Source organism: Ambystoma mexicanum, chromosome 10 (genome assembly GCF_040938575.1).
Source record: "Ambystoma mexicanum isolate Mex_15411 chromosome 10, UKY_AmexF1_1, whole genome shotgun sequence".
Taxonomy (NCBI): Eukaryota; Metazoa; Chordata; class Amphibia; order Caudata; family Ambystomatidae; genus Ambystoma; species Ambystoma mexicanum.
Genome location: NC_090932.1, coordinates 1568387194 through 1568401021, shown reverse-complemented (window position 1 = coordinate 1568401021; position 13828 = coordinate 1568387194). Strand labels below are relative to the sequence as shown.

The window sequence follows — 13828 nt, the reverse complement described above, 5'->3', positions numbered from 1 at the left end:
CGAGTGAACACCGATGTGGTGCCGGACCCCTCTGCAGCTGGTTTTCCCTTTAGGCTAACAGTTATTAGTACTTTTCTTAATTTTGCCACTTTGCGAAGTTCTCGCAACACAGTTCGGTTTCTCTATCGGTTCTCCCCTTGACTCACTGGCTGTGATGAACCGCTTGGCTTTTCTCGTATCTGGAGTCAAGGACGGTACCACGGTAGCTGGCGTCTCTCTGTCCTGCTTATCAGGATAGGTATGCTTCGTGTACCGTTGACATCTGCTGCAACAAACGCTGGCTATTGTTTGTGGTCTTACGATTCCTTCCACCAAGGTTTTTTTCGGGCCTTGGTTGGAAAGGGCAAGGTCGCTTCTCTCCTTGTTGCCCCTTCGGTCCTCACCGCCTTTCTCCTCCTCCTCTTGAACTGCCGGACTTGGATAGCTCTCTCGTCGTGTGGTTTGCCTTGCTCGTCTTGTGCTCCACCTTTTATCCAAGTGAGGAAGGGAAAGGGTCGTCAAGTGTGTGTGGTTCTAGTCAACTGCCTGACTTTGCCTGACCCTTGTCTTGGGACATGTCAGGTAAACGTTCCTGGTGTTTGTCCGTTGTTTGTTACAATCTAAGAAGGAGTTTGTGTCGGAAAAGGGGGCGGGAGGTATAGTTTTTGAGTATACTTCGTGTTTGGATGGGGAAAAGGTGTTATAAGAAGGGGGATACTGCGTCTCACCCATCCGCCTCCCACTTCCCAAGAACCCCCCACCCAGTCTCGGGAGGATAGCTCAGGGGCAACATGCTTGCCTTGGAAGCAAGACGACACAGAGCAACACAGGTTTGATCCCCGGATCCGTGCTTAGAAACTTCTTAAATGCATTATAAATAACCACACTGGTCCAACCCCAGGAACTGGATCCAGTAGCGATGGCCGTGTCCTGGCCACCTGGATGACAGATCCTCAGGGACTAGCAAGTGAGACACCTTCAGGTTTCTCACACCACCCTGCAGTTTCGGATTTTGGGATGCTTTTGGATGCTTGCACTGACTGGCGCTCTACTTTGAGTTCTTGTGACTCACAATGGGCCTCGTTGTTTGGACTGGATGTATTCAGTTGCTGAGGTTTCTCATCCAGGTGGGAACTGCAACCATTTCTGCTGCTGACATAGAGCTGCTCTTTGAATTATCCCGGTCTGTGTAGTTGTGATTCTTCTTCTGGATTAGGATATCTTTAGTAGGGACCGCTCATCCTTCTCTGGGTTTTCCTTGAGATCCTCCATTTGGTGGGGCCCCAGGTGCTGACCGTGCACTTACCTCTGACTTGCTTTGGGCCATAGACTAACATTGCATTTGGGGGGTTATTATGACTGAGGCATATGAGGCTCACAAAAAAGTCTATTTTAACTTAATGGAGATATTTGAGCATTTCTTTGACCCCGTGTGGTGACATTTGCTGTTGTTTTTAATAGTAACTTCAATTAAATGTGAACTTTTTAGTTATTATGTTGCTTGACTTTATTATTTAAATATGTTTGTATGGCTATCTTATCAGTGCCATTCCTTATTTTGTAGTTATGAAGTGCTTACTGCCCCTTTACACATGTAGCTCCCAATCGGAGCTCTTATCTGTTCCCATAATGCAATATTCTCTATTGAATATGACGCAAATATTTATGTAGACAATACAAACAAAATTCTTCATTTACACAAAGAAATATTTTCATCCGCAATTTAAAAACCATGCCTACATTTCATAATTGCCTGTTACGATCAATGTTCCTAGTTTTCCATTTTTACACAGAAATACAGATTAATCACTGTTTCCTTTCAGTACTGAATAGTAAAACATTGAAAAAAGCTGAAATTAATGTCTTGATTAGCTCTGCAGGTTGTCAGTGATGCCTTGCAGACCAACGACTTTGCAAAGTAACGCTTTGGCAGTGGTTTTCAAACTTTTTTGTCCGGGGCCCCCCTGAGCAAAATTTGGGTAGGTCGGGGCCCCCCAGAAATGCCAAATGGACAGTATATATTACGTGCCCTCACCTGATCCCATCACAGTCGCTGGGCTCCTTCATCCCACTCCTACCCAGTCCCTGGTCTCTTCCCCACCTCATCACACACCGGGAACCGGACAGGGTCGGACTGGGACAAGAAATAGGCCCGGACACCCAAATAAAACTAGCCCACCCCTCGCCTCAAAAAAGTGGCCCACATCCCGCCTCAAAAAAGAGGCCCAACCTGTGCCTCTTAAAAAGTAGCCCTCAAACCATTTACTGCGATTTGTGTCAATTCAAAATGCTACTTATGGAGGGGTCATGTGTCTGTTACATTACAACACAACTCATAAAATAACATAACTTTGCACAGAACTCTGTGACAGGGTCCACAGCTCTGAGGCGCAGGCCTGAACAAAGTACCCTACAAAAAATATGGTTGTGATTTCACTAATGTGATATACATTTCATACAAGAATGGATCACCATATGTATCATTAATATCTGTGTGTATAGATACATATTGGCAAATTACTGTGAATGCAAGCAGACGTCCAAGGTCAAATGATAATGTTATTGTATAGCACTTACGTTAAGCTCTTTTTTTATAGAACAAATATGCATACAATATCACCCAAGCTGTGTTGGTACTCATTTATCGACCTCAGAAGGATGAAAGGCTGAGATGGTTCGAAGCTGCAACCTGCGGATCACACACTCATCGCAGCAGCGAGCGCTCAGCCCACTGAGCTATCATATCGGCTATAGTAAAATGAGGAATTATTCTGTATAGCAATTATTTTGTAATTATTCTGTACATCAAGCAAATGGCCACAACTACAAGGATGTGAAAAGCATGCACTTCAAGTAGGAACGGTACTCCATGATGAGGCTGTGATGGCAAACGGTTTAAACGTAGCTTTACAGACAAAAGCAGAGAAATAAAATCTGCTGTGAAATTTGGCAAGGTAATCCAATGTAGTGTCCAGAGTGGGGTAGACTAAGACATAGAGGCACAGGCTTTCATCCACCCTAATAGCTCAAGTGATGGTTATGGTACCTGCAGGTGGGCGTGGACCGTGGAGGGGAAGACCATCACCCACGGGTGCCCACTTGTTCAGCTCAATCTGTGATGCTTGACACATCACAATTCAGCCTCAGCCTGGGAATGCCAAGATGTGTCTCACACTTCCACTGCTCTACTGAAACAAGGCCTTTCCAGGGTATCAATAATGCACTCCCAGATAATAAAAGCTACGCTTTGATAAAGGCTTGCATGGTCTCTTTCCTGGCACGCCTACATCAATGAAATAGCCCAATGACAGAAGGGCAGCGAAAAGTTTCAGTTTTGGCACCTTGACGCCTCCTTTCATGCATGGCCATAGTTAGGCAAGCTGCTTCCCAGTGAGTTCTAAAAGTACACACGTTGTTATTCTCTGCCCATTTAATTCACAAACTTGTGGCAAGCAGAGGAAAGCTGTTGGAATGCCGTCCCTCCTGCCGCCACAAAGCTAAACTTAATTCTCAACCCCGTGACCAGGCCCTTTACAAATCACATGCTCGACCAGGCGTTGTACCACCCAGCCTGCCTCGTCCAGCAGCAGCACTTTTATGTGAACCATGTAAGCCCAAGGCAGTCGATGATCATTAACACCGACACCAGTTATGCAGAACGAGGCTGACACTAAATGGTCATTGTCAACATAACATAACATTTTTTTAAAACCTGCACGGTGCATCGACATGGCGTTCAGCAACACAGGTGCCAACCTTTGATGTTCGCTAAGGGAGCAGACATTCCTACACAGAGAGGAGCGAAGAGCCATACCCATGCCCATCTCGAAACAACACATTTTAATACAACCCATTTTGTATTAGGTATTTGAAAAAAGCCATAGGCTTTATACAGGAAGGTCTAAACATGAAACATTGCAGCAACTTACCTAACCTTCTGAGCTGTATTTAGACACAGAAGTCCTGGCTCACGCTGCCGACGAAAGCAGCTCACTGCTGCAGGCAGAGAGCAGAGTCTGTAACAAATCACTGGGAGGGAGCAGGCTGGGCTGAGGCAACCCTGGCCCCGCCCAACCCTACCGCTCCCTCCTCCAGTGTTTTGAAACACTTACTGCTGCTGGCGCCATGGTGTCTCGGGCCACGGCAGTTGGCCGCCGGCCCGCCGCATTTATCAAAGAAAGGTAACACTTCAGTGTTACCTTTCTCTGCATCTGCAGCGGGCCGGCGGCGATGGGGCTGCAATTGCAAAGGATCTGTAAGCTACGTACTTACAGATCCTTTGCAACTTGCGTCTGTCCGGCGGCAAGGCGGAGGCCTGAGGGCCGGTTCCTGAAGTGTGAAGGGACAGTGAAGCCCATACCTGGGCCGGAGACCGGCCCAGCGTGGGCTTCAGGAACCAGCCCCCAGGTCTCCTCCATGATTTTGTATCGGCCACGGGCCGATTGGCCGACGGCTCGATCCGACCCTGGAACCGGAGAGCCCCATCACACACCCTGGGCTCTCCGGTTCCCGCACTTTGTGCTCCCACCATAGTTCCTGGGTGGAGGGGCTTAACTATTTCCCCCAAAAATGCCATAGCGACCGAGCATAGTGAGGGAGCCCGAACCAATAAAGGGGAGTTCGGGGAAGTGGGGGGGGGGTTTCCCCCTGTGAATTTTCTTTTAATAATGGGTTAAAATGTTGCATTGTAGAGCATACTTTTAACAAAAAAATTGGTAAATAGCCAAATAGTTTGCAATTGGTGCTGGGGGGCCCAAGGGGCAGGCATGATTTTTTCCACTGGACATCTATGATAGATGTCCAGCAAAAAAATACCATCCCTGTGCCCTGGGCCCCCACTGGGCCTAACACAATCAACACGATTGTGTGTATGCAAGGCGCTGCATATTCATACAGCAATCACTTTTATCATTCACACAAGCATCCATCACCATGCACTCACTCATAACATAAGCATACATGCATCCATACGCATACATGCATCCATACACATGTTTAAGTAAAAACAATGAATATAAACGTACCTTCTGCTTTGGCCTGCATGTGGGTGCTGAAACGCCCTGCTCCAGGCTGCTCTGTCCGTATGTGCGAGGAGGCGCAGGAGCTCCCCCTTGGACATACAGACATGCAGTGCCCCAGCCAGCATTTGTATTTTGTATTTTATTTATAACGCGCACCCACAGGCCCGCAGGCATTGGGGCGCAAAATTTGAAATTATTTACATACATAGTTCACATCGTTACATACATGTATTTACAATGGAAGTAAAGAAGGTGAGATATAGTGGTAGAAATATGTACATGCGAGCACAGGGCATTGGGGTCAGAGCATAACGTAGAAAGAATGAAACGGTCATCATCGTATTAACACAAGTTCAGCAGGTAAAATATGCCATAAATTCGACAAGTCGGAGGCTAAGACAGGCGACTGCAAAACTATGACGCATAATGCAATAAAGGAGTGCCTCAGTTCTGATCAAAGAGCCATGTTTTCGTTTTCAACTTGAAGGTGTTAAATGAGTCCTCCGATCCGATGGTGGCAGGGAGGGTGTTCCACAATTTAGAGGCTAGAACAGGGAAGCTGGTGCACCCAGCTTTTTGCATTTAAACCTTGGTATCGATAGGCTGTGGGTCTGGGCAGTTCTTTGAGGTCGGGTGGAGGTATGGAGGGAGAGCCGGTTGGAAAGGTAGGGGAGGGCCTTATTGGCCAGGCATTTGTGGGTAAGGGCGAGTGTTTTCAGTGAGATTCTCTGCTTGACAGGTAGGCAGTGTAGGTTAGTTCTAGACTCAGAAATGTGATGGTTTCTGGGAATGTTTAGAGCTGCCCTGATGGCATTATTCTCAGTGATTTGTAGTTTATTCAGATTCCCTTGGCTAGTCCCTAAGTAGAGAGCACTGCAATAGTCAATTTTTGATAGGAGAGTTCTGGCTAGGGTGACTCTGTTCGGTGTAGTCAGAAAAGGTCTGCAAGCTGCAATAAGTTTGCTGGTGTAGGCAGAGGCTGATCTGACTGCATTAGTTTGTCGTGTCAGAGACAAAGTGGCATCGAGATAGAAACCAAGGGTTTTTGTGTCTTTAGAAACCTTAATGATGTTTCCATCCAGGGCTGGACTGCCACACCGGGGCCCCCCTATTTGCAGTATTCCTTCCTGGCAGAGATCTTTCGACTGGGCACCCACGTGGTGCCGGACCACTGTGCTATCATGTAGACAAGGGGGTCTTTCTTCCTTTCTTCCCCAATGTTCCACTTGTATCTGGATCACCTCACTCTGTTTCACCAATCTTTCATCATTGAAACTCTCGCTGCTGGCAACCTTTTGTTCAACACAGCTCGGTCTTGCACAAGTTCTCTGAGCTCACCAGCCGCCTAGAGATACGTCTCCCTCGCCATGCCAAAGCCTCTCTCTCGCTCTGAATCAGCATCTTGGCTTCACGTTCTTCTACGGTCTCTCAAGGCTTATTTTTATGCACTCTGGCTTTCCGGGGTCCTCTCCGTGTTCCCGATTTCTCTCCAAACGTTCTTAGGGTTCTCCGCCTGTCTGGCTTGGACCCCCCCCGCTCCGTTTTCACAAAGAACCAGTTTTGAACTTCTAGTCCCATAATGCATTGCGGTGTATTTTGCTCCCACTTCAAATCTCCCCAAAAAGGCATTCCATTGGAGCTGCAGGAGTTTCAATGGGGATGTGTTTTGAGGTCAGGGTCTCACCGCCTGCCCCTCAGAGACCTGGGCTTACCTGCTTGGTCTAGGGGAGGAGCTCTGATGTGGCACTGCCAGGAGACCCCAGCTGCCCCTAGTTTTACCTCCTGAGGGTACTGTTCCCTCTTCACATTGCAGCCTCCCCTGTGTTCCGAGGTCCAGTGTCTGGCCGGTTTCCTCCTCATCCAGTTGGTTGGAGTCGGGTGTGAGCAGTTGTTCCTTCCTGCCTGACTCTGCCTGACCTCATTATCGGGACAACATGGACACTGGCCATAGGAATACATTGCCCATGGATTCCAATGGGTAATCCTCATGCTTCCTTCTGCCTCTATCGTCCCAGTCCTTGTGTGTTTCAATAGTGGCATGGGATTATGGGAATTGTAGTGTTCTACAAAAAAAGGATAAAGATGTTGTGGATTTTTGTCCGGAAAAGGGGTTTGAATGTAGGATTGTTGAAAAGTGGGTTTTGAGGAAAGAGGGGTGGAATTTAGGGATAGTCTTTGTTTTCCCTGATGGTTTCACCTTTTCCTTGTGTATTTCAAGTCTTGTTTTGCATATGATCGATCCTCCATCAGATGACCTCCATCAGATGAGATTCAACAGGGAATCTTTTCTAGGTATGGCATGCCCAAGCACCAAGCCAAGTCTTTCTGAGACTCTCAAAAGTCTTTTATCTTACCGCAGAACCAGAGGAGATGGCTCAGCATCCCCTTCGCCTGTCTGCGTTTCCAGTGCCGGTCATCCTCTAGGAGGTGTCTCTTAAACATCTGTTCTGTAGTCACGTCTTGAAGAGTAGTTTAGTCTGAGAGGCCCTCAGACCCCAACCCATACTTGACAGGTGAACATTGCCACAGCATCTCTTCCAGCAGCCAGGGTCAACCAACTCGCCCAGCTCCCTGGCCCAAATATGCGCAAGCTCTGTCACCCTTGTGAGCAGACACAAGGACGTTGTACAAAGTGGCAGCCGGATGGATGGGCCGTGCACATAACTCCAGTTGTGTCGAGGTCGCACTCCGGATAGGCTCTGCCAGTGAACAAATGAGCCTTACAGCAATTGCCCCTCCAAGCTGCTTGTACTTCTCATAAGTGCAGTTCTGCACGTCAAAATCCTTGCATAATTGGGCAAAAGGTATCCACTCATCTTCTACAACTACATCTAGGTACAGAGGTTGAAAACCAGTAAGCCAAAAAGACAGGACTTAAATAGCCGGTTAGCTGTTTTGACCACGAAAATGATAACGTGCAGTAAAATTGTCAAGGTTCACAGGATTGCATTCAGAAATGTCAAAAGCGGATATTGCTGCCACCAGCCAGTCTTGGCTCTGCTGCTCAAGTAAAGGTTTTGCTTATGAGAGGATAAAAGTAGGAACTGGGTTCCCCTGCACTACTTTTCAATGCATGACAGGGTCCCCATGAGCTGGTATCCGTAGGGACTTAACAATGCCCCTAAAAAAGAATGAGTTAAGGTGTGAGGCTGAGAAAGATCTCGCTCAATAAAAATAGGTCAGGATCACACAGTCAGCAGATATGCTGGGGATCCCATTGAATAGATGGGAAAGCGCAAAAAAAAAGTATTTTGCAACAGTAATAATGTATTACAATCTATGACTGTTTATGAGCTCCTTCTAAGAGGTATACTTTGGCTCCTTGGCCATGGCACCTTAGGTGAGCAGAGTTAAAAATGGGGAGACCAAACCATGTGTAGAATTAGCTGACCCCTTTCTGTGTGGGAATCTTCCCAACAAACATACAGCCAGAGAATGTGAAGATTGATTGGCATTGTTCCTGTATGCTTTCTTTTCTGTCACAGAACTGTGTTGTACTGTATTTTGGTCTATTTTTCAGTGGCCCAATGATGAAAATGGTTTATAAACTGCAAGCTGAGGAGTACAGATACGACTTCCCTGTTTCGTACCTCCCGGTGAGTTTTGGTCATTAGTAACTACTACATCATTGTTTCAACGGTTATTCGTTCTTTGTAAACAGACTGTTCTTTCTCACATCCCACTGTTCTTTTGTCCTTTTAGGGCCCAGTGAAGGCTTCCATACATGAGCGGGTTCTGCCTGAATGCCCGCTTTACCACAACAAAATCCAGTTTCCCTCCTCTGGTGGCCAGAGCCTGAACCTGGCACTCAGTATCCTTTAAATTTATGCTTACATTGGCAACCCTTTCTAATGGAAGCCCATAATCCAGCTATATTCAGCAGCGAGTTGGGCCTTTGATGTGCAGTTATAATTTCTTAATCAATGTAAAATTGCTGAAGATAAAAATGATCTTTAATGGCAGTGATGCGTTTTATAATTTGTAAATTTGGTTCTAGACTGAACATATTGCCTGGTCAACAAAGTAAACCTTTTTCATTTCTATCGACATTTCCTCTTTTCCACCATATTTATTGGCATATTGAATACAATCCCTATGCAGAGATATTAAACTGCTACCTTCCCACCCAGAATCCCTCCTGCGTCCTTACAAATTGTGAAACAGCTTTCACAACCATAGCAGATAAGGAGTCACATTAGCTAGGTTAATGATCAAACCAGTTCAGTGTACTCAGTCTTGGTGAGCAGTAGGCCACTTTGCAGTCATAAATTGCAAAGTCCAAGAACGATGGCAAGAAAGGTCCAACCCTATACAGCCACACTAGTTTAGGCAGAATAGCTTGCTTTCTGCATAAGTATATGATATGATATGGCATTTTTAACGCGCCTATACACAGGTGTTTCAAGGCGCGACGAGGCAGAGGGGAGGAACAAGGGGAGAACAGACAACGATCCTACTAGGCCAGGTGTCATTCAGATCGCGCAAGTGCAGGGGTGGGAGAGGGGGAAAAGTGCAAGGGGAAGGGGAGGGGGGGGGAAGTGCAGTACAAGGTAAGTGGCATAAAGTAATAAATAAATGGGGCCAGCTGGTGGCAAGTGCAAGGTACCACTTAAAACAGCTCGGTAGCTTTGTTTGGATTGCCAATTCTTTCTGTTAATAATGTAACCCCAGCCACGTAGAAGGACATATACAGTCCATTAGGTTTGAAAAGGCAGCCATCTGTGCAAAATCCAAACATAACTTCAAATGGAAGCTTTTAAGGCTGGTGCAAGATTTGTACATATGTGCCTTTCTGACTGCAACTCCTCCAGCGTCAGATTTTGAGGCAGAAACCCTATGCACTCTATCATGGGTATAGTGCTACTGATGCATGTTTTTATACTGCGGTTTGGCTGATTGCACACTGATTTGGTAATGCTTTTCTACCGGCTACAATCCCACGCCATGTTACCTGACTCTGCTCTGCACACAGAATATCTCTGTTGTGGGTCATGAGAATTCTATAAATTGTCAATGAACACCATGGAGGTCCCACCCTGCATTGTCCAGGTTTTATCCAAGGGTGCATGGAGCACCAAATGTCTGAGTTGGAGATAATGCAACGTTCAGCCTCGCTTAGGCCATAGACCTGCTAGCACTGTTCAGAGGACATATTCTCTACCCTCCCATACGATGCCTGTGTTTTTTGCATCCACACCATCTTCCCTTCCCAACCTGTAACCAGAATTAGGAGAACTACAAAAAGGGGTAAGGAATGAAGGGAACCCCCCTACCTTTGGTCACCACATCACAGGACGTAACAACGGTTAGCATTCTGGTTGAGAAGCAACAATCTTCAGCCATGGTTGGGCCCATATGTGCAACCCATCCCTGCCTGTTCCATGTTCACCATTATTTCTTTTGCTCCTCATTCATTCACTGAGGTCTTTGTGTGTAGTGTGATGAAGTCATGTGCGTTGTCATGGTGTGGGTAGTGAATTGGGGCTGGGTACCACCACCCATTACATGTGCAATCTGAGGCCAGCATGGGGAAGTTTTCCCTAGTCACACCCACAACGCTAGCGGTTATACACACACAGAACTGTTACATTAAAGAACACACTACTATTGGCCTTTTAAAGGGACAACACAGAATGGGACTTTGAAGTTCCAAGACCCAAGGCGATGGATGTAGGATCAGAACTTTATCTACAAGTTGCGGGCCATTGCCGCAGGGATAGAGCAGAGCAGTGTCGAAGAGGTGTCCACACGGAAACGTCCCAAAAGCCGTTAAAAAAGCCAGAATGGGAGATTTGGCCAAATTTCGGCCGTTCGAAAATTCCGAATGGCCAAAAAGTTTAATAAAATCCCCCATTTGGTGGTAAGGGCTGCAGGGGTGTCCCCAGAACCCTTGTTCACTATATTATGAGCAGGGGTTGCTGGGGTGCCCCTGCAGCTGATCCCGTAAAATGTGAAACGACCAAAAAAGGACCCTGCAGCGCCGGGAACAGAAGTGAAAGGGAACATGTGTCACAGGGACACAGTAAGTCGGCGGCACACAGCAAAGTGTGCCGCCGCACAGTAAGTAAGTGGTTTGGGGGGTAGGGGTCAGTGCGAGGACCAAGTCGGAAACGTTCAGGGTTGAAAAGACTGAAGATTATTTTCGGAAAAATTGTCTTTTCTCCCTCAAACATTTCCGTCACAGGCGTCTAACCCCAATCCATCTGCACCTGACAAAGTGCTCTATGTGGATGTGCCAGCATGCATGTGTCGGGATGACAGATCTAAGAAGAGGACCAGATTTCTAAAGGCTCGGTCCTCTGTGAAAGGGAAACCATTTGGCATAGCCCAGTAATCCTTTATTGGTCTGTCAATTGTTTTCCCTTTCACAGTGATCTCTGAGCTGCAACATCTCAACCAATCCCTGAAGCAGGGAGATTGTCCACATCTACAACTTGTTAGTTGGAAGCCTCGCAGGGGTAGGAGACAGGTGGCTGTAAACGCTCCCACTGGGAAGACCGAGGTTTAAGCGTTTGGAGTTACGGAGCAGTGGACAGAGAGACAGTGAAGGAGCAGAGTGACGAGGTGGTGGAGAAGCAAACACCTGTTGTCTGCGAGATGTCAGAGGAGGGTGAAGCAAGTAATGAGAAATCAGAGGTTAGATGACAATCCGGACTGAGTGCTAAATACTAGGCGTAATTTGGCCTGAAGGTACAAGTGTGTGGGGAGCCAATAAGAAGGGGGTAGTAAAATGGGTTTGGGTAGTACATTCACGGCCCTCCAGAACTTGAGGTGAACCAGTAACCCACTAAGTTTCTAGAAACCTGCCTGCCCTACATTTAGGAATCTGTGGAAAAACCTCCAGAAGTTAGCGGGGCCAAGAGTCTAACTGAAATCCATCTCCATTGTTATCCATCCTAGGACCACTGACCATCAGCTCAACATCCGACTGGGGACATTCAGGCTAGAGAATACAATATATGCTAGCTAAGCAGCTTGATCAAGTTGATCAAAGAGCAGTACCATAACTGGTAACCCAACGCCATGGAAAGAAAATCACCTAAGAGAATGACTTGTTTGAAATTACCTTAGAGGAGGACCACCCTGAGGGAAGAAGCGGAGAGCCTCTCTGGCCTATTTCAACGGGGGTGCGTCTGCTCTGGATCCTGGTGAAACTCCTGTCAACTGATTGGGATCGATTGACTTAACCCCAGGTAGAAAACCTTGGCAGAGTGTTAAAGAATGCAATGTCCTGACAAGAAACCTGAGATATTTAAGGTCAGGGAAGAGCTTAGTAAAGCATAGGGGAAAAGGGTATCCATGAGAGAGAACCACGTTCGAGAGGCCATTCCTATATCTGTGAGTTCAAACTTCAAAAGAGTGATATTTTTAGTTCTTCCAACCCCATCCTCTTGTACAGTCCTTAATAAACACCTATATTCCCCTAGAAGCTCAATGTCTCTAGAGCACTGGTGCTCTTCAGGCTGGATTACTGCAGCAGCCTCTTTCTCAACCTGTCTTTCTTCAACTAATTTTTAACAGGGCTGCAAGAATTTTTCCTTCGCCTCAAGCCCAGGGACCATATCTCTCCATCCTTAACATTTCTCCACTGGCTCCTGTTTGCTGCAAGGATCAACATCTGACTAAATACTCTCCTTAAAGTCCCCTTTAATATTCTTGCTCAAACTCCAATTCTCTCTCCTCGGTGGCGTCTTCCTCGAACAGTCTCCCCCTCTCTCTCTCCGTCTTGAATTGTAACTCCTCTGGTTCCGCAAGCAACTCAAGACTTTTCTCCTCCTCCTTCCCTCCCTCCCTCGCTAACCATCCCCCATATTCGCTGAAATTGGCAGCCTGGTCCCTCATGAGTCCTATAGGGTCCCGGCCATCTGCCCAATCATCGCCAGCATCCGACCCTCTTCCCCCACATTGGCCTCTGGGCCCACACCTGCCTGTTGGGTGGTCTGTCACAGGCCTGCACTTACCGGTTAGGTGGTAGACCTCGCATTCGCTTGGGACGTCCCTGCCCTCGCACTTACCTATTGCCCCTGCAACATGCAATTCTGGCACTGCCCCCCTGGCACTTAACCCCTACCCCCACGTCTTCCTCTTTCTCTGCACTTGCACGATCCGAATATGACAAGGCCTAGTAGGCCTTTTTGTTTTATGATTTATACATTGTCATTATTGTTTTTGTTCCCTTGCTCTCTCCCTTGTGGCGCTTTGAAATACTGTCTTGTTGTATAAGCGTCTTATAAATGACCAATACATAAATAAATACATTGAAGTGTGTCTTGTTGTGTTTTTGCAATGTCTTAGTAGCTAGAAAGTATTGACATATGGATAACCAACATCCATTTCAGGCAAGGCTTGAACACTACCTTTTAACTCACTTTTGATGTCTGACCCCCATAGAAATTCCACGATTACTTTCTAAAGCTACTTTATGTCTTAACTTGGGGCATCTACCAAAGGCACCTGTAAAAGGTAGAGCTGATGCCTGCAGCTCTCAGGTGTTTTGGACTACGACATTCGTGTTCTCTCACCATTGACTTCCAGTTAGAGCTGATGGGAGTTTTGTCCATAGCATGCTGGATCAGAAAAAACATCAGATAGCCCCCTGAGGTATAGTATATGAGGGATAGCTTTCTTTTTCTTTTTTTTAACTTTGTTTATTTTAAATCAAGGCAGGATGATAAGTACAGACATTATAAGCAGTGGTTATTTAGGCATGTTGAACCCCAGTCCTCTATCCCCCCCTGCGACTTCTCCCTCCTTCCCCTGGTCCATCTGTCCCATAGGCCCTGTAGGCGGGCTCCTCCCTCCCGGGCAGTCCGAATTGGGCTTCAGCG

At 46.8% G+C, this 13828-nt stretch overlaps 1 protein-coding gene across 4 annotated transcripts in view; it reads left to right on the top strand.

Annotated features, from left to right (window-relative positions):
- SMPD4 (sphingomyelin phosphodiesterase 4) overlaps positions 1-13828 on the top strand; it is a 669498-nt gene that overhangs the window by 186090 nt on the left and 469580 nt on the right. For all 4 annotated transcript variants that reach the window (XM_069619878.1, XM_069619877.1, XM_069619876.1 and 1 more), the window contains exons 5-6: positions 8521-8596; positions 8703-8811. In XM_069619878.1, the coding sequence (XP_069475979.1) occupies positions 8521-8596; positions 8703-8811 (185 nt within the window). The remainder of the gene's footprint in view (positions 1-8520; positions 8597-8702; positions 8812-13828) is intronic.